Source organism: Notechis scutatus, chromosome 2, assembly GCF_049901735.1.
Source record: "Notechis scutatus isolate UNSWTSFEM ecotype Mainland chromosome 2, rNotScu1.2, whole genome shotgun sequence".
In the NCBI taxonomy this organism is placed as follows: Eukaryota; Metazoa; Chordata; class Lepidosauria; order Squamata; family Elapidae; genus Notechis; species Notechis scutatus.
The window spans coordinates 105,157,487-105,177,954 of record NC_142010.1 but is presented as its reverse complement, the minus strand read 5'-3'; the positions used below and the strand labels follow the sequence as shown (position 1 = coordinate 105,177,954).

General features: G+C 36.5%; 1 protein-coding gene across 5 annotated transcripts in view; it reads left to right on the top strand.

Moving 5' to 3' along the window:
- COX10 (cytochrome c oxidase assembly factor heme A:farnesyltransferase COX10) overlaps nt 1-20,468 on the top strand; it is a 111,142-nt gene that overhangs the window by 11,740 nt on the left and 78,934 nt on the right. For all 5 annotated transcript variants that reach the window (XM_087955683.1, XM_026667611.2, XM_087955682.1 and 2 more), the window contains one exon: nt 3,040-3,164. In XM_087955683.1, the coding sequence (XP_087811809.1) occupies nt 3,040-3,164 (125 nt within the window). The remainder of the gene's footprint in view (nt 1-3,039; nt 3,165-20,468) is intronic.

Below are 20,468 nucleotides of genomic sequence, written 5' to 3'. Positions count from 1 at the left end.
TACATCATTACCCAAGCCATAGTGGGGATCCTGTGGAAGTCTTGAGCCAATGTCTGGAGGCTGGGAAGGATTGGAAGAGAAGCATCAGCCCTACAAGTAGGCCAGACTAAGAATCCAATGCTGTATAAATCAGAACTATTACTGTAATGACTATAGTAACTATAATGACTATAGTAAAATCTTGTAAGACTGAATTTGCTTCTGACTTCCTTCATATGAAAAGGCTTGCCTGAGGCATTCCAAAACTAATTTCTTGCCCTAGGCCCCATTACCTTCGTAGTTACTCTTCCACCTGTCATTCAAGGCCATTTTTAATTCTGTGTACAAGAAAGAAGAAATGAAAATCAAATTCTTATAAATAGAGGTACTATTTAAAATTTTTGATCTGATTATTGTTAGCCTGAGGTTATTACTGTGAAAAAAATAACAGTGCCAGATAACAGCGTTCTTTAAGGAACACTTTTGTGACTGAGGAGCCATCCTAGATCCATAATTTACTACTAGATACACAAGTGGAAGGACTGGGTAGGCGGTGTTTGCACAATTTCAGCTGGGTGTATCAGTTATAGTTCTGTTTGGAGGTTCTGATAACTATCACCCATGAATTTATCAGCTCTAGCAAGGACTATTGAATTATATTCTACATGGGGCTGCCTTTAGGGACTACCTGTCTTGAAACTGTAGTTAGTACATAATGCAGAAGCCCATCTTCTGGTGAGTGAAAGCCTCTGGGATTTTATATATAACACCAATGCTGAGGTACTTTCCTGATTGCCTCAATTTCCAAGTACAATTCAGAGTGCTCTGGAGCCCTGTGTGCCTCAATTCCTAAGTCCTTAGAATATTCCCTACTCTCCTACTCTTCTACTAATAGAATATTATTCCCTGTTAGGAAGCTTAAGATTTGAGATTTAGGGAAGAAGTGTGAAGAAACAAAGCTTCTTGAATATACTTTCCATTCATAAGAAATTCCTTACTTTTAGGAGTTACTTTCAGATTGAACTCTCCTTGCTGATTTTTAACAGGGTATTCAAGTGAAATTGTTCCAGAGAATATTGTACAATTGTTCTTGAAATGGATGCCAAAGGTGGTAATGCTCTTTGTAAGACTTCATGATTATATTGTTCTTGATATATACAAATCTTCAGGAATCCCAATGGAGTATATGGAATACAGAGGCTATAATTAATAAATAAATAAATATGTGAAATCCTTGTATTCAGTAACACTATCTTATCTTGGGTTAGTTCACCATGTTCTGTGGCAACTATACCCTTCAAGAAGCTATAGGAAGTTTAACATAAGAAAACTTTATAGGAGTCAGCTTTAAAGGTAAACACATATTTATTCGCTTTATCAAAGACTGAGATGATGTACTTGACCCTAAGAACTTTGTTTATGGATATAAGGTCTGAGCCAGCTTACAGCTATAGCTAGCCAATTGGATAAAATAGAATGTATTACAGCTGCTTTCATGAGCTCCTGATAAGTTACAATGAAATTAACTTGGAGAAATCAATGAAGGTTTTAATTAGAACACTGGCTCTGGTATGGTAAATTCTTTGTGGGCATTAAAATAATAATGTTACACAGACTGCTCCTCATTTCCCTATTTATAAATGGGCTACTATCTTGCTATTATACATAAGTTTAAACAGTCTCTCTGATAAGTTTTAATTAAACTTCTAGTTGCAGTGAAAAAGAAAATATATGCCTTATTAATGGAAACCTTGTACGTGTAGCAAAACTTGATAAAAACCAAATAGAAAGTCAGCAATATATGCCATTTGCATTTTTAGCTATTCCCATTCTGTTTCTATGTTGTATTTTTTGTTGATAAGCCGTCGAGTTGCTACAGAGTCAAGTGGCCTCTAAATGTGGATGAATAACTACAGATAAAATGTGGATGAATAACTGTCAGTACAGGTAGACCCAACTTACGACCACAATTGAACCCAAGATTTCTGTTGTTAACTGAGGTCATCTTAAATTTTTTGCCCCATTTTATGACTTTTCTTGCCCCAGGTGTGATCCCGGGACACAGCAACTGTCATAAATATAAACCAGTTGCCAAGCAGATGAATTTTGATCACATGATCATGGGGATATTAGAAAGGTCGTAACAGTGAAAAACCATCATAAGCCACTTTTTTCAGTGCCGTTGTAACTTTGAACAGTCACTAAACAAACTATTGTAAGTTGAGGACTACCTGTACTAATTTTAATGGTTATAAATGTAGAAGGGCAATTTAAAATTGTACCTGTATTCTCCAGAGCTTTGACCCTAATAATTAAAGGATATTCCCTAGAGTAGATTACCATGGTAATTCATATAAGATGCACAATTACACAAGGGGAACACATTTCTGTGGGAACATCTTTGCTTTTTAATTTTTTTAAGAAAAATAATATGACTAAATAAAAGAATGAACAGTCCAATGCACAATTTTAAAATAATATAAAAATAATATAGATGAAAAATTTACAAATGGTAAAATATAGTCTAATGGCCAGCAAAACTAAAATGTTATGGCTAATATATACTGGTACATCTATTAGAAATGTCATTTCCATTTTTTTAATCAGAACAATGTTCTCTATTAACCTTCAAAACCTTCTGATTAACATAACAGAATTTAAATAATTAAAGAAAAAGGAAGAAAGAAGCATAGACCTTATTTCATCAATGAATTGTCAATTAATTATAAATTGGGCTTAACAAATATCCATTATTGTGTATTGTAAGATTTTAAAATTAGGTCATGTTTCTCAGTATTCTCCCTTGTCTTAGGCGATTCTTTTGTAGCAACGCTACTTATTTTAAAATACTGGAAACAGTTAACCAGAATTTACCCTGTTTTTCCTGTATTCTGTTAAGGCAAAATGCAGGATTATTGCTGTTCCACAAATATGGCACTGCTATCCATGATTGTTGTTCATTACTATCTTATTAATAATGTAACTGACATGTAATGAATGCAAGAGTGTAAATTATCTTCCATTTGTTTATTATTGCTGAATTGTTTATTTATATTTCAGTCCTGGTTGTAGGTACGGCTTCAGCTGGATTTGCACTTGCACCCGTGCCGTTTGACTTAAGCTGCTTCCTATTGGTCACCCTTGGAACAGGCCTGTCATCGTGTGCAGCTAATTCCATTAATCAGGTCAGTGTTTTATTAATACCTTTTTCACATATTTAGATCAGCAGCAACTTAACAGTTTTCATTTGTACTGATGAGGTTATACTATGGTGAATCAATGGGTAAGCATGTGGAAACAATTGTTTATGTTAGGAAAATAAAAATGTGATTTAAAGCAGCATAAGTGATATCAGGAATGCACGGTAGAAAAGGAACGAATTGTATAAAGCTAAAGGTACAGTTAGATATTGGCGGTGTTCTCAAATCTACTGTTATCTAATGTCTGAGTAAAGGACTTTCTTTCTATCTTTTGATTATGTGGTGCAAGTAATACGTGCCTTGGTGCACTGATTTAAATTGAAGGAAACTCAGAAAGTGTTGTACAATTCCGTTTTTTCTTGGAAAGTCAGATGTTGATGCACAAAATCAAAATTTCTTAAGCTTTATAGTGCTATAGAAACATCACACATACATCTTTCTTTAGTTGCATTGGCAACCAAAGTTTAGTTTTAACAGTCTTTGGAATAGCCACCTAATCCAAACAGATAATGGATAGTTTGCAGCATTGCCCAAAGGTGCTTTTTTCAAAAGGCAACTGGACTTTGGTTTTCCTTTGTTTTGAAAAGAAAGCACTTTTGGGAGAACCATGGCCTGCATGACTGAAAATCTCCACAGACATTTGAAGCATTGCCTGTCATTCCAGCAGGTATTGCTAATGAATCCAAACTTTCTTTTTTTTTAGGTTTAAGAAACAGTTTGAAAACCCTCCCCTCCCCACCTACTCCTGAGAAAGGAATAAAACTTTTGTCTGCATTCTGCACACTATTGCTTAATTTTCAATATAGAGAGTTCAGCTTCATTGGAATGAATTGAAAGAGAATTTGAAAGAAATGATAGGTGTACAAAATAAACTCATCATTAAAATGTATCACTAAATAACTTTGTGTCATTACATATATGAGTCTAAGTCTCTTGTAATTCTCCCTCCCAAGCCAAGAAAGACTACCAGAAGGCTTCTTTTCATTTTTAAATAATTGTAGCTTAGAATTATGTCCAACTCTCAAACTATAATTAATTCAAATTATGGTCTATTCTAAGTCAGCACACTGATTTTAATTAAACTATATTTCGTTTTAAGGTTAATTGATGTTAAGGTTAGTTGACTGAACACTGGCTAATTGAAAAGGTACATGAAAGAGAATAAGGATACTTACAAAATCTGCAGACTCATCATGTAAAAATAAAGTACAGTTTATTGCTACATTCAAACTAAGTTTATTGCTACATTCAAACCTATAATGTATAGGTTGCTTTGAATTGTAGTCTTAATTGAGAATGTGTGTTTTTCAGACATGATAGCAGATTCCGGAAAGTAAAGTTCATATAATCATAAAATATAAGGATTGGAACATATCTGAGATCATCTAATGCAAACTCCTCTAAAATGAGAAATCTATTACTACCATGTCTCAAATACTATGTCCAGACTTGGCAGATTGCTGATCTATAGCAGGAGTTTTCTTTTCCTTTCTTTTTCTGGATGTGAATGTTAAGCCGGGATTCCCCAACGGGTGTTAAGGAAAACAAACTAAACAGAACGTGCAGCGAAGTCAGATAGGAAGACAGGTAAATGTGTGAGATAAGCCTTCTCGTTAACACGCAGTAAAAATACAGATACGCTTGTGCTATCAAAATTATAATTTATTCCATTTAAGAATTATAGCATAGTCATGTAAACAGTCCAGTAGTCATATATCAATTTCAGTCAAGTCTTGTCAGGGATACTCTATTTGCAAAGTCCGTGTTGAATAGCCAATGTCAGTACACTTACAATAAATCAGTCCAATCTTCTCTCCGTTGAGAAATATCAACACACTTCTTCACTCCCCGTTTCAGCAAGAACGCAGTCTTCAATAAGCCAGCCAGTAAGAGCCAGAGAGTGCCTTGCTGCTTATATAGTACTTTTACAGCTGCACCCTTAATTACATTCCTTTAGCTTAAAGTCACATACACTTTATCTGACAAACCATGATTCATCATTTTATTATCTTTACCCAAAACAGTTAGGGTAAAACAATGTTATCCCTAACAGTGAACATTTTTGTCCCCTGGAATGCCTGATCATTTTTTCCTTAGTTTCCTGTGGGATCCCATCAAGTTCTCTTGGGGTCATCCTAGGGTTCCAAGCGATACAGTTTGAAAAATCTTATATATAAAATGCCTCCACTGCCTGATATAGGATTAATTCAGTTTAAAGGCTTTTGGGTCAGACTTACAAAGTGTCTTCCCAGTATATTTTTCACAGCTCTCATGAGGTATATTTCATCTCTTATCAGGCATCTGTCTTCATGAAAATTCATACCATGTTTAAAGAATCCAAAATATTTCCACAGTTGTTCACTTCCAGTATTCCTCCTTGTAGTGTTGTCAAAGCATGAATGGCCTGGATCAGTGGAAGGAGATTTTTCTTCCTGTTCAAACATGTTATCCATTTCTTCCAGGCATATGGAATAATATTCCATAATAAGAAAGGCAAAAGGAGTAATCTGTTTCATTTTCATTCAATTGCTGCTTTAAATAGTATGTAACACACAGATACGATTTGTTGATTGACTAATTCAAGCTATGATGATGACTCAGGTTTAATTGGTCAACATTTGTTCAGTACATTGATTTGATTTTTGATCTATGTTGCCTTTATCAATTTTAAAGTGACCTTGATTCAATACACAGAGAAAAGTTATGGGAAAACTGACAGTTACAACTGTAAATTGCAATTTGCTTCATTTAATTATAATGATGCATGAAAACAACTGTATGCAAGATTGATGTGCCATTCCTGGAGGTCTCTCTGTTTCATTACCTATTTTTTTAAAACTTAAGGGTGCATACTTGCTTTTCTCCTTTTCATTTTTTTAATTCACTCATTAATGTCCTATGTAAAAGCATTTTTATCATCTAACTGTATTATACTGTACTACTGCACACTTGTTACAATATGCATTTGACAGAATGCTGCTTAGGTTTCAGTCACTTCCTCCTCTTTGGGGCAGAAGCTTGAATCCACTCCTTTTCAGAGCTGAACAGTCCTCTTCCTCAATCCCTGAGGCTTTTGGCAGCCGGTCTTCACTGGAGGACTAGAAATAGTGTTAGCAAGAAGATTCTGGGATGCCTTCTAAAGCTGCAAAGAAAAAGAGCTTTCCTTTGTGTCAATTATTCCATCTTAACAACCCTTCCACTTGGTTTTCTTTCATCATCTGGGAGACTTAACTTTGTTTGTCTGTACTAGACTTTTCAGTGCCCAGTCCAAGATTTCTAATTTTCTATAGTAAATTTGAGGATGAACAGTTTGTCTTTAGCCTCTTCATGCCCTCTGCTAAGAAGGCATTTAGGTTGCCCTTATCCTTTACCCTTCTTTAAGTCTTGGTTATATTATATGGAATGTTAAAGTTAATTATGGATAATATGCATCTTAACTTATTAGATTTCAGACAGTGAACAATTTCATATTTGATGATACCAAGGTGTATGGTATATACTCGTAGATAAGACAAATATGCCAAAATCCATTAGATCAGTGGTTCCCAAAGTGGGTGGTACCACCGCCTGGGGGGCGGTGGGATGCCTTAGGGAGGCGCTGAGAGGCAAGGGGACCGGCAGGGGGGTGCTAAGAGGCGGTAGGGGGGCGCTGGAGGTGAGCGGCAGGGCACAATTCAGGGGTGAGAAAAAATGCCGCTGCCGCCGCGTTCGAGGCAAGGCCCCGCAGGATCATCCCATTGACTTGCATGCTCTGGTGCAAGGAGCTCCGCCCACGAATGCAGCGTTGGGAAAGGAGAGCAAAGCCAGAGTGCCTTTGCTCTCCTTTTCAAACATCCCACTGCCATGTTCGGGGCGGCGGGGCGGTGCCCCGAACGCAGCGTTGGGAATAGGAGAGCAAAGCCTTTTCAAACATCCCACCGCTGTGTTCAGGGCAGTGGGGCTGCGCCCCGAACACAGCGTTGGGGACAGGAGAGCAAAGCCAGAGTGACTTTGCTCTCCTTTTCAAATATCCTGCCGCCACTGTGTTTGGGGCGGCAGGGCAGTGCCCCAAACGCAGCATTGGGAATAGGAGAGCAAAGCCAGAAGGGCTTTGCTCTCCTTTTCAAACATCCTCCCGCCACCAGGTTCCACCCCATTGAGCCCCTTGCACCGGAGGCACGTGCCCAAGCAAATCGGAACGGAGCAGTGCACGAAGTCAATGGGGTGAGCCTGAGAGAGGGAAAGAGAGACAAAAGAGAGAGAGAGAGAAAAGGAAGAAGAGAAAGAGAAAAGGGAAAGAAAGAAAAAGGGACAAAGAAAGAAGGGGGATGGAAGGGACAGAAAGAAAAAGAAATAAAGAAGGAGGGAGGGAGGAGAAAGATAATGAGATATCTATTCTAGTCCAATCACCTGCTCCAGCAGGGTTAGAAGGGAGTGTGTGCGTGTGTGTTCTCCTTGTAATTTACCAGTACATTTTGATTTTGCCTTCTTCAGAATTGGCACTGTAATACATTGGGGAAAAGTAATTTTTTAGGGTGGAGATCTGGTGCAATGGATCCTGTTTAAAGCCTCAACAAAATGTGAGAGCTTCCTGATAGTTTTGTCCACAAAACCTTTAATTAATAGAAGCCAAAGATTTTTCAATGTGCTGGCAAAGATGCTGGCAAAGATGTTTCAATGTGGAAAAGGGCCTCTAAACTAGGCCTCATTTCAATCTGATGCATCAGGTCTCTCTCTCTCTCTCTCTCTCTCTCTCTCTCTCTCTCTCTCTCTCTCTCTCTCCCTCCCTCCCTCCCTCCCTCCCTCCCTCTCTCCCCCTCCCTCCCTCCATGCCCCCCTTCTTTGTTCCTTTTTCTTTCCCCTTTCTCTTTCTTTTCTTCCTTCTCTCTTTTCTCTCTCTCTCTTTCCTTCTCCCAGGCTCACCCCATTGATTTGGTGCACCGCTCTGCTCGGACTTGCTTGGGCAGGTCCCTCCAGTGCAGCGGGATCAATGGGGTGGACCCGCAGGGCCGGCACCTAGAACGTAGCAGTGCCGGCACGTTTGAAAAGTAGAGCAAAGCCAGAGGTCGGTAATTTTTGCTGCAAAGAATCACAAAAGCTTCTGGGTTGTGCACAAGAAGGGACACACATGTCAATACAATTCAGCAACATAAAATAAAGAAATGCAAATAAAACAAAAGAATCAGCAAAGCATCTCTGATTAGATTTTATTCACTACTAGAATCTAATCAGAGATGCTTTGCCAATTCTAGTCCAATGACCTGCTCCAGCAGGGTTAGAAGGGAGTGTGTGTGTATGTGTGTGCATGGCTGTCAAAACTCCAAAAACAGGTCAAATAGTTCTGGGGAGGCCAGTCATAAATTAGAACACTTGCTAAGCAACCGGCCATTAAGTGAGGACCACTTGTATTTGGTTTGCCAGTCACCAAACCACACTCACCCAGTCACATGACCAGCAAGCCATACCACCAGTCACATGACCAGCAAGCCATGCCCACCCAGCCATGTGACCAGCAAGTCACACCTACCCAATCACGTGACGAGCAAACCACACCCTCAAATTAGGCCATGCCCACAGACATTTGAATCCCGCCCCTGGGTGGGGGGCATTGAGGATGAATTTGTAGCACCAAGGGGGTGGTGGACTGAAAAAGTTGGGGAACCACTGCATTAGATGATCGTTTTGAATTGACACACTAAAAAGTGTTGCATGGCTCACTGTTTGAGCAACCTCCATGACTAAGAAGTCCTATTAGTTTTGTGTGTGAGTGTGTGTGTATTACTTATACATTTACTAAGTGTTTATAGGTTTTATGTTTTTTTATTTAGGATATGCATGTGTAATTGATTAGTGATAGTTGTAAGAATAAATAGGAAATTGTTTTTGGGGGTGGGACAAAAAGCTAATTGTAGTATCCATTTTTAGAAACAAATTCCATTCATTATGCTGTACACTGGAAATTATATTGTAAAGTGCATTAAATGGAACTTCTTCATCCTAGAGAGACAGTGCCAGTCTTTCTGAACAAGTAATTACTTTGGCCTCTTACAAAGGCTGGAACAAAAGGCTTGTTGAATTATGAAATATATCAGCTCTAGGATTTCCAAATTATGCCTCCCATTTTGCTTTTATAACCCTTATCTCCCAAATAAATAAGAGAAGAAAATAAAATCCCACCTTCCCATCCCATTTCTCTTCCATAAATATTTTATTATTATTTTCACAATATGAATCACATTTCCAACCTGGGTTTTTTAGTGAAGGATCCATTTTAGACTTGTAAATCTGTTGTCCAATCTTTATGAAAATTGAACATCAGGGCTATAATAGTGTATAACCCTTTATGTGGAAAAATACAGTATTAAAATTGAGCAACATTAATCTTTGTGTTATGCCACTCCAGTGGAGATAAAACCTGTAGTGTTTACAATAAAATCTATGGCTTTGAAATCTTAAAATAAGTAATATGAATTCTTCTCAGATTGGAATGGTTCAAAGTAGGAAAATGTTGAAAAAGAAACCAGGATGTTTAAAATGATTTGATTATAGTGGTTGAAATATAAACAATTGTGGTTGGGTTTGATAGATAATAACTTAAATTTCAGGTAAAACTTGGAATGGATATGAAAGTAAATGTGGTCAGCTAGAAGATTAAACAAATAAAAAGGGCTAAGGTAGATTCTCCAGAATTGATAAAAAGTATGTGGTAATTTGATGTTAAAATCTACCTTCCTCCCTCCCTCCCTTGTGTTTTTTAAAAGCAAAGTGCTGGATTTTTTGTGTGTTAATTATATTTCCTACTCTAGCAGTATATCCATAGGTATAGAACCTTACTTTAAAAGATCAGTGTGCTGCACATGGAATGTTGCATTGTCTAAAAACTATGGATAAAGCAAAAGAAACGACACAGTTAAATGGATTAATATGTCTTCTACTCCAAAACAATTTCCCTGGTATTTAATTCCAGAGAAATTGTTTCGGAAAAGAAGATAAATCAGATCCATTTAACTCTGTCATTTCTTTTGCTTTATCCATAGTTTCTATATTTTGCAATTCACAATAGTTCTTTACCTCTAAAATTCTCTATGGAAGTTATCATGGCATAATCATTTGTCTTGCTATATTTTTGAAACTGAAGAGATGGACAGAGATCATTCTGGCATCCTTGCAGCAAGATCTTCCTTGTCTGTACTTATAGTTTTTGGTTGAAGCCTGTTGAGAAATTAAAATGTTTGGTAACATTTCAGCCAATGCAGGATTTAAAATCTTTTATGGTTTACAACTGTTGCTGCTCTTGAGGGCCTCAACTAGGTAGCAGTTAAACCTGCAAGCTTGTCATAGAGAAGCTTCCTTGGCTCTATTGCTTCCAATATGCAATATCTGTAGCAAGAGATGGGGTATAATTTTAAAAATGTGGAGTGCTGCCTCAGTAATTTTACATTCAAAAGCCCTCCTTTATGAATATATGAATCTTATCAGGTGCTCCCTCTAAGACCTTATTCTAATCTCCTCTCTCTCCCCCAATAAATAATTTATTTATTAAATTTATATGCACCAATCTCACTCTCATTGAGACTGGTGCACTGTCATCCAGACTGTCACTGTCTGGGTGGCTTACATGGTAAAACAACATAATAACATTATATAACATTAAAACAATAAATATAACTAAAATTAACAGAGAATTGGCCAAAGTAGGGGGCAATATATGATGGGTTGGAGGTGGGATCTTCTGTTTAATCCACTAACCACTTCTACAGTGGCATGCCCTGGGGGCAATTAGCAGAACCAAAAGTTTTAAAGACCTTTCAGAAGGTGAAGAGGATGGGGGCAGATCACCTCAAAATATATGATGTTCCAGAGTGCAAGAGCCATAGCAGAAAAGGCTCTTCTCCTGGACCCCGCTAGCCAAAATTCCTTGACTGACGGGATCTGCAGCATGCCCCCTACTGCTGGCGCATGTGGAGAGGCCAATCCCATTGCAGTGAGATGGGAGTAAAAAAGAAAGAGGAAAGATCAGTGATAAACAGAAATTCAGTTTTGTTTCACTTTCTAGTGCCTGACTTTGGAATTTGATCAATGGGGAAGCTTTCGGATTTCAATTTTTTTTCTATTTGTTCAGGAGAAAATTCTATTTGCTAAAGATTCTTAGGTGTTTAATTTTAACAATATCCAGTATTGATTTCTTCTCTCCTTTTTGATACATTTTATTGCTATTATTTTCCATACTTTCCAATTTTTAACTTCAGTTAATAAATAAATATGTGGTTAATTCAAATATCAATGGTCAATTCAATTTTCATTTTCTATTTAATTAGCCTAATCTCTTAATTTCTGTTAATCTTGGATTCTCTTCCTGGATCAAGTCAGTCTTAGACTTCTCCAATTGAAGTCCATAATGCCAAAAGGAAGCCATCTTACTGCTGGTGCTTGGTCACCCATCATATCATTTATTCATCTAAATCAATTAGAAAAATCAAAAGCAAGAAAACTAAAAAGTAAGCAAATTCGTAATGATCTTTATTAGATTGTATTGACTGATACAGCCTAAGTAACTGCCCATATTTCATAAATTGAGAGGAAGAAGATCAGCTTGTTGTCTTTTGGTTAGAACACGATGAGAAGACTTCATTAAGCATTACAACCTGCATTTCGCTTTCTCTGTATTCCCCAGGAGTAAAAATGAAATTTGTTCATGTGAGAATGTCTCAATTTAATCTGGATAAACCTTTCAAGTTACATGCAATACATTGTGATCCTTGGATGAAATACGTTAAAAAACAAGACTAGTAGCCTCGTAATATTTTTGAATGAATAGAGAATGGGGAGTCAATGCGTGTTACTTCTGTGTATTTCATTTAAGATTAACACCTGATGCATCTCTGGTTTTCTCTGAAGTTTCTTTTTGTTTTGACTGAGCTGAGGGCCCGCAGCAGGCAGCTCTTCCTTTCATCTGTCTCTGATGATCAAAAAATTCCCAAGTTGTGGTTATTAAAAAACTGATGTTTAAGTTCTGGAGGACAAGACTGTTGGTGTAGGAGGCAGCCGATGATGTAATTTATAATATGTAATAAATATCTGGGAAGTGCAATGCTGGAATCTATCTCTGTTCTCAAAAAAGTTCTGATATATGTTGCTTTGATATTTAACTGCTTGGCAGGCTTCATTAGTGGTTACTTTGAGACTCATAACTTATGAGTCGTATAATTCATAACTGGAACTCCACAAGATCAAGTGAGCATGAAGAAATATTCAGTATTGAGGAAGAATGGCTCAACCATAAGCAGTAAAAATGACAAGCACTTAGAGACCCAACCTTCATAAATACAATAAATTTTAAAAGCAGAGATCATCTTTCCAAAGCACGAATTATTTGACCTGTGACTGAAACTTGATAAAGTATCTTCGGTAGAATGTAATAAATTAGTGAGTGATGTTAGGAAGACATCTTGAGTTATAAGCATGCTACAGATACCCATGGAGCACACAAGTGATGGGTGGGAGGCTTTTCTAATATTTGGTCTCTGGGTTTATTTTATATGCCAAATTAAATGGCTTTTAAACTAACAAAATAATAAATGTAATAAAGTAAAGAAGATATCTTTCTGATACTACTTTATTTACTTGTGTGATTTCAGATCACTAGAGTGGAGCAATGTTCAGGTTGCTTGCAATCTCATAATCTTGTATTCTCTCAGCTGTATTTTTTTTCTTTAAAAAACAATTTTCAACTTGGGTGAACGTTCTGCGTATTTAATAGTAGAAATCAGAATGCCAAGGAAACAATTTGCCATACAATTTCTGTGATGTAACTCAATTCACTGGGAATGCTTCTAAGCTAAAATGTATTGTTTAAGCACTCATTTCATTTGTTTAAAAAAAAAACTTGCAAAAAAAGTAGACTTAGATTTGTTTTCATTACAGAGTCTCTTCTAACAAATTCTAATAGATTTCTTTTTAAGAAAATGAAGGGAAGATGCAGGTACTACATGAGAGTAGGAAGAGAAGGCACAGAGACAAAGCCAGCATGTTTCTTAGATCCTGCTAAATAATATTGCTTTACAAGACAACCTGGAGATATCTGGTGAGATAGCCAGAACTGCAGAGAAATGGTCCCAGAAATAACCTAGTTCTAGCACCTTAATTTAGATCTGGAAGCCCACTGGGAGCCAATGGAATATGTGAAGCAATATGCTATATTAGTTAGGCATAGCATGGTGCACCCAAAGCTGCTCACACAACTGCATTCTAGAATAGCTGCAGTTTCTGGATGTTCTTTAAAGAAGGTCATGAGTAGAGTACATTACAATAATCAAGGTGGGATGCAACTAAGCCATAGTGACTGTGAGCAGAATTTCCTGTTCCCAAAATATGACACAGACTTACTGTACATAGCCAGGTAAGATGAATTAGTGCAAAGGACCTATTCTCTATGCTTGCCATGTGCTCTTGAGCAGAACTGCAAATCCAGAAGGAACTCCCTTAAAACCCATACCATTCAGTCTTGCTAAAGTTGAGTTGAAGCTTGTTCTTCCCCATCCAGACATTTATAGCCTCCAGACATTGCCAAAAAGTGATGGCATCACTTAGATAATGAAGGGCAGAATATAGACAAGTGCATTAGTATGTGAAGGCATTTAAGCCTGTATCAATAAAGGACCCTATTCAGCAGCTTCATGTAGATGTTAAATAGGAGTGAGGAGGAAGTGGAATTTTGAAGGTGGAGATCCCAGAGTGCAGAGATCTGAAACTAGAACAGTATCACCAATTCCTTAAGGCAGTCCAGAAGGGTACAGTAATGAATGATACTGAAAACTGCTGAGAAGTCAAGGATACATGCAGAGTTTCCATCCTGAGATTGCCAGAGTTCATACACATGCATCATCAGTGCCATTTGGTACTATAGCCTGGCCTTGAACTTGATTGAAAAGAATCTAGATAATCTAGAAACTGCAAGTCCACTACCCTACTTAACAACTTTCCCTAAAAGGAAAGTTTGGAAATCAAATGAAAACTCTTCAGTTCAGTAAGATTCAGCAATGGCTGAATTAGCAGGATCCAGCTATATGTCATCTTCCAGGAGGCTTTAGCTAGCCAGGTAGGAGGGGGATCTAATGTACTGTACTTAAAGGCCTAAGAACCTTATCACCTTTACGAGGACAAATCAACTCAGATTCCTCCCAGATAATAGAATAAGATCATATCAAGAACCAGAATGGATCAATTAAGTAGGTCCTTCCTCCCTTCGTAGCAGGGACCATGATTTGTTTGGAATAAGGGATTAACATAAATCCCACCCCCCAATGTCAGAGTATGTTATTACTGCCCTGATACCAAAACCAGATTTACTGTGTGGCTTTTGCAGAGGTCAGGGCATCAATAGATCAAGTCTATAATGGATATATTGAAGATCCCCAGAAACAAGTCTGGGAATTTTAGTGCCAATGCATTTATAATGACAAGCTTCTTAGAGAGGAAAATACCTATGCAGGAAGTGGTTTATGACAACTTGCCTCAGGACAACTAGCCATGGCCAACTCGCCTCAGGACAATTCATCGCGGGACAAGGGTTACACTAAAAACAAAGAAATTGTGTAATATAATCATAGAAAGGATGGAAAAGGAAGAACAAACAGTTCTACATTCTAACAGTTTTGCGCCATCACAGCTCAGTGTGTAAGCAGCAATGTCATCTGTTCCTTCAGGCCCACTTCATAAAAAGAGTTTCATATCAGACTATCTGTAATGTACCATTACTACCCCACAATCACAGCTGGTGTTATGTTAAAAAAAAAGTTGGGCATATCTCTCTCTGAGTCCCACCCAATTCCCAGCCAAGTTTCAGTAATTCATATTCGGTTGGCCCACTGATTCACAATTATGGACTGGGCAAACCATATTACAAATTGATTTTAAATTAAGCAGCAACTACCAGAGGTTGCACATTGACTCTTGGGTTTAGTGGTTTGTGCATGTATGTGTGCATGAATTGCATTCTATATTAGTTCTACTAATATAGAATGCAATCTGTATTCTCTCCAGATGTTTTTAGAGGCTGTGGTAACTGCAGTGTGCTGTCATTTAACTAACCTTTTTAAAGTGGGAGTTTGGAGAGAGGGAAACAATTTACCTTTATGATGGATCATCAGGAAAACTTCAGTTGAAGTGTTCCTTTTCAGATGCACTCCAGATTTTTCCTGTAAACTCTGATGGCTGGAAGAACAAAGACATATTAAAGAGCAGCAGCGATGAAATGTAGAGATAACATCAGACAAAGGGAATTTAATAGTTAATAACATTAATCTGCCCATGTAATCTACAGTGGCCTTGCATTCCAAAATATACTAGGCTCTTAAAACACAAGAATTATTAGGTTTCATTCTGTAGGCTGTATCTTTATTGTTTTAAATTAAGAAAATATGTTGTATGGCACAAACATTAAAATTTAATATTAAATGTATGAAAAAAAATAGCTTACTTTTTAAAGTAATATAACATGGAACTATATTTCTATATTTCTTTTACCATTCAATGTGGTACTCACCATTAACACCTGATATAGGTCCAGAGTGTTGCTTCTGGGAACATTACACTTTGAACCTACAAAGATTTTCAGTGAAAGTATAAATAATTTTTTGTTGCTTTCTCTGAAGCCCCTTTCTACTACTTTCTCTTTTTCTGTGGGAGAAGGAAAATAAATAAAATCGTATTGTCCTTTCTTCTGGAGATTTTTATTTTATTTTAAGAACTCTCCTTGCAAGCGTCTAGATTGTGAATAAAATTTATTTCATTCTCTGTGTAACATTGTGCCAGGAGTCTAGTATTAGTAAGCATGAAACATATATGTTGGTCCGATTTAATCTCTCCCTCCCTCCCTCCCTCTCTTCTAAGTCTTATGAGTTTATAAAATCATAAAAATTGAAATAAATTGGTAAACAATTTTATAAGAAAAATACCCACCAATAATTTTACATGTGTGTTTTAATTACAGTGATCTCTTTACTATAACACATTCCACTGCATGGGAGAAATAGGTATCAGGATTGATATAAATCAATAATTTTGCCTGTTGTTAACAAGTGCAAAGTACAGGTACATTATTCTAACTTTTAAGAATAGAGTTCCAATAGTCCTTGCCCAGGCCTACCTATAAGGGCTGATAATATGTATCATAGTGAATACCATGAACACAAAAACACTGGCCAAATTTTTCTGGTCTTTTCCCAGGCTTAAAAGAACAGTTTTTGTTGTTTATCACAAAAACATAATTTCCGTGGTGCTATCATTTTTATCACTGCTAATGTAATGCCTTACTTGCCTGACTAATTCTTGTTTGAAGCAACATCAAGTCATAGAACAAATCCATCCACTTTCAGCAAACAAACAAGTTTGGTGCAAAAGTAACCCCAATTTACAGGATCAATACCACTTGGTCACTATCCTAAGGAAAGAGTAGGAAATAAACATTGTCTGAAATAGTGCAACATTTTCTAATAATGGGAATCTAGTATTACACTATTTTATGCATAGTTTAAACACCAAGTCGTGTACAATTTACAAGTACACAACAGTTTTCACTGTTTTGTCTGTTCTGTATACGTGCAAAGAAATGAATGTTTACTTTCATGAAATGTCACTAAGAAAAAAATATTTCTGTAAATCAGCTTCTTTATTATTATATATAAAATATATTTTATCAGAAAGACACCTAGCAACCCAATTCAACACTGTTTTCTCCTCAATTGCAATCAGATTCTACCCTCTAAAACTGATCTCTTTATTTAAGTTCTTTAGTTTCAAAACTTTAGCAGGTGTGCGTGTGTATTCTAATAATCTTTTACAAGGTACATTAGTAGTTCAGAAAGAAAATCCTCTTTTTATTACATAGTGCAGGAGACAAAACAGTTTCTTGGAAGTGCTCCCTTTTGCAAAAATATTTGAGAAATACTTTTGGCAAGCTGATTGAGTTAATAACTGGGGGGAAAAGTTAAACACAAACTTAGCATCTGCCCTCTTTAACTTGTCACTTTGTGACAGGTACAGCCTGATGCTCTGGATGTTTGCATCCTAACGTCTACAAAATTGTAGGCAGTTAAAGTGTGATAAAAAGAGAGCAGCCTGGTTAATCCTGGCTGTCTCCTCTCTGACATTGAAGTTTTTCTCATTGTAAGCAATTTAAGTTTCTTTATGAGTAAGACTATAAAGTTCCCAGTAGTAGTACATGTCTCAAAAACAAAGTATTTCCTGTAGGGTATTTAATTTTCATGAATGTCATTAGAATTTCTGATGAAGAATTTTCTGCCCTTATCCTTCATTGAACATTTTCATTGACAGTGGATGTTAAGTTTCAAAATAAACACAAAACACAGCATAAATAAGACTAAGATTGTGAATAAGATTGATGTTGTAATTGCTATTGCTTCTGCTAAATTACCTAAAATATATGTTCATGCTCTAAAAAGAGTTAGAATCAAATTTATGTGTGCTTTTCCCCATGTATAAACAGTAATGCTGGACAAACTGTTCAATTGAGTACTTCGCAATGCAAGCAAAGAGCTCTTTCAAGGCACCACTTTTCTTTGAGATGTTTAAAACCCTTTCCTGGTTTTCTGATCATGAATGTCTATGACCAGCTTAGGAACAGATCATCATGGAGCAAATCTATGGGGCCGCCAAGAGTAGACATTGACTTATGCTAGGGAGAATTGCAACCATTAAAATGAACTTCTTGCCAGGAATACTTTTTCTCTTTCAAACTATTCCTATTAAATTAGACAAATTTTTTTAATGAATTAAATAAAATTACTATGAAATTTATTTAGTTAGGGAAAAAAGCAATAATAAAACTAAGCTCATTACAAGATAATAGATGCAGAGGTGGATTTGGACTCCCCGCCTGGGAACTATATTATAAAGCAGCAGTCCTAACAAGGATTAAAGAATGGGCCAACCTGAGAAATAAAAGAATTTTAACCCTAGAAGGGCATGATCTGGAGGCGGGGTGGCATGCCTTCATGTGGAACCCTGGAAATAAGAGTTATACACACTTTAATAGGCACGTAATCAGAAGCTCACTATTGAAAGTGTGGAAAGAGATTAAACATAAACATTATATGAAGATTCCAGGGTGGGTATCCGTCATGGAGGCAGTGATCCACCCCAATGCTTTAGAAACAAGAAGAAAGATATTACAATGTCTTAAATTCTCAAGGAGGATTAAAGACAAACCAAGAACTTAGAGAGCAAGGGATGAAAATAGAGTGGTGGTCTTATATGCAACTTAAGACGAGGTACAAAAAAGACATAGAAGAATTTGGAATTGAGGGAAAACCGAACCAATTAGATAAAATATTAGAGGGAACGGATGAAAAATTAATTTCTAAAATGTATAATTATCCATCAGAATTTGAAATGGTGGAAGAATTAGTTAAAGGCCCAATGATTGCATGGGCAAGGAATGTAGGGCACAACATTAATCTGGAAGACTGGAAAAAAGTTTTGAAACAAAATAACAAAATCGCCTGTCTATAAAGAAAATCAATATAAAATGTGTTACCGGTGGTACCTGGCACCCTCAAGATTAGCTAATGTGTACCCAAACTTAAGTCCGACTTGCTGGAAATGTAAGCAAGCAAGAGGTACCTTCTTCCACATTTGGTGGCTTTGCCCAAAAAGTAAAAAATACTGGAAAAAAATTAGAATTTGGATAAAAGAAATTACAAATATCCAACTAGAACTTAAGGCCGAAATATTTTTGTTGGGAATGTTAAAAGGGGACTACGCAAAAAAACCAAAATATTTAATTCTCCATATAATTACGGCAGCAAGAATTGCGTTGGCACAATGCTGGAAGGGTGACCAAATGCCAACATATAATTTGATTATTCAGAAAGTTCTTGACTGCACTGAAATGGACCTACTTACACAAAAACTTAAGGAAGATTCAAGACATAGTACAGCTTGTGAAAAATGGTATAAGTGGATTAAAGATAAAACTAGGGAATTAAAAGATAAAAATTTGAAAAATGAAGTGGTTAGATTAAGTGTGTTTACCAAAAATGAACTGAATATTAGTAAAATTGTTTTCAGTAAAACATCACACCATCTTAGTTGGTTAGAAATGTATACATTTTATTTTTATGTTTATTTGTTATGTAATTGTATGTTGATTTCGTTTGTAATGAAAGGTTGTATTCTATGTATTGTACATATTTTTCTTTTTAATTTTAATAAAGTTTATTTTTTAAAAAAGAGTAGACATTGACTTGATACCACATAATCAATCAAAGTCTATCACCAGAAGGCATTTCTCCTGGGATTTATGCTGTAGTGAAGCACATATGTTCAAAAGACTGAGAAAAGGCCTCCAGGTGTCTCCTCTGAATTGTTAGTAAAGCCCTAATAAACAGAGCACAAGGGAGAAGTATACAATTTAGTGTTTAGTGTTTCACACAGATTGTCCTGGCTCTTCCCTTACCTCTTTAATGATTTTCTTGTCTGCTCCAGGACCATGAAATTGCTACTATCTTGGTTGCCTGTAAATTGTGCATGTAGGTGGATAACACATGGCTCCTTCAGTCTTTATGTTTACTTACTGCCATTTTAATCTTACCATATTTGCTGGACCCTTAATATTTGATTTAACAAAGTTTTATTGATTGCTTCATGTGATTATTGTGATATGAGGGGGTCCTTGGTGCTCTCTGAGATTGCTTGTTTTCTTGCAGAGAAATTAGGTAATGTTATCAGTGGTAGTACTGGCACTGATGATGATGCTTAGTTTGGGTAATGAAACATCTGCAAGAAAATAAGCAAGCTCAGAGACCACCAAGGACCTGTCATATCAACCCTGATCTACAAATATTATCCTTTATTATTGTGATCCTTTACGTACAGTTTTTCCATTTTCTACTTTTACTATTTCCCAATATTGTAGTCTGAGTTATTTTAAATCTTCCTCTTTTCTTTTCTTTTTCTATGCACTACAGATTCCTGCACAGCCTATTATTTAGAGCTATGTCTTTATAAAGTTTAATTCTGACTTTTTTGGCACTGCGGTGTTGTACTCACTTCTCTACATTATTAACAGATACAGCCAATAAAGGATGTTTGTTCTTGGCACTTTTGGCTATTCCTTTTATTCCAATAGCAAATTCAAAGCTAAAGTCAAATCCCACAGCTTTGAAATTCACTCCCCCTACTCAGTGAATGATGGATGACATTTTAGTGTTTAAATCAAACTGTAAACATGCTGTAAGTCCTTCCTGCTAAAGAATTCCATCTGATGGAACCTAGGAGATGAGCCATTTC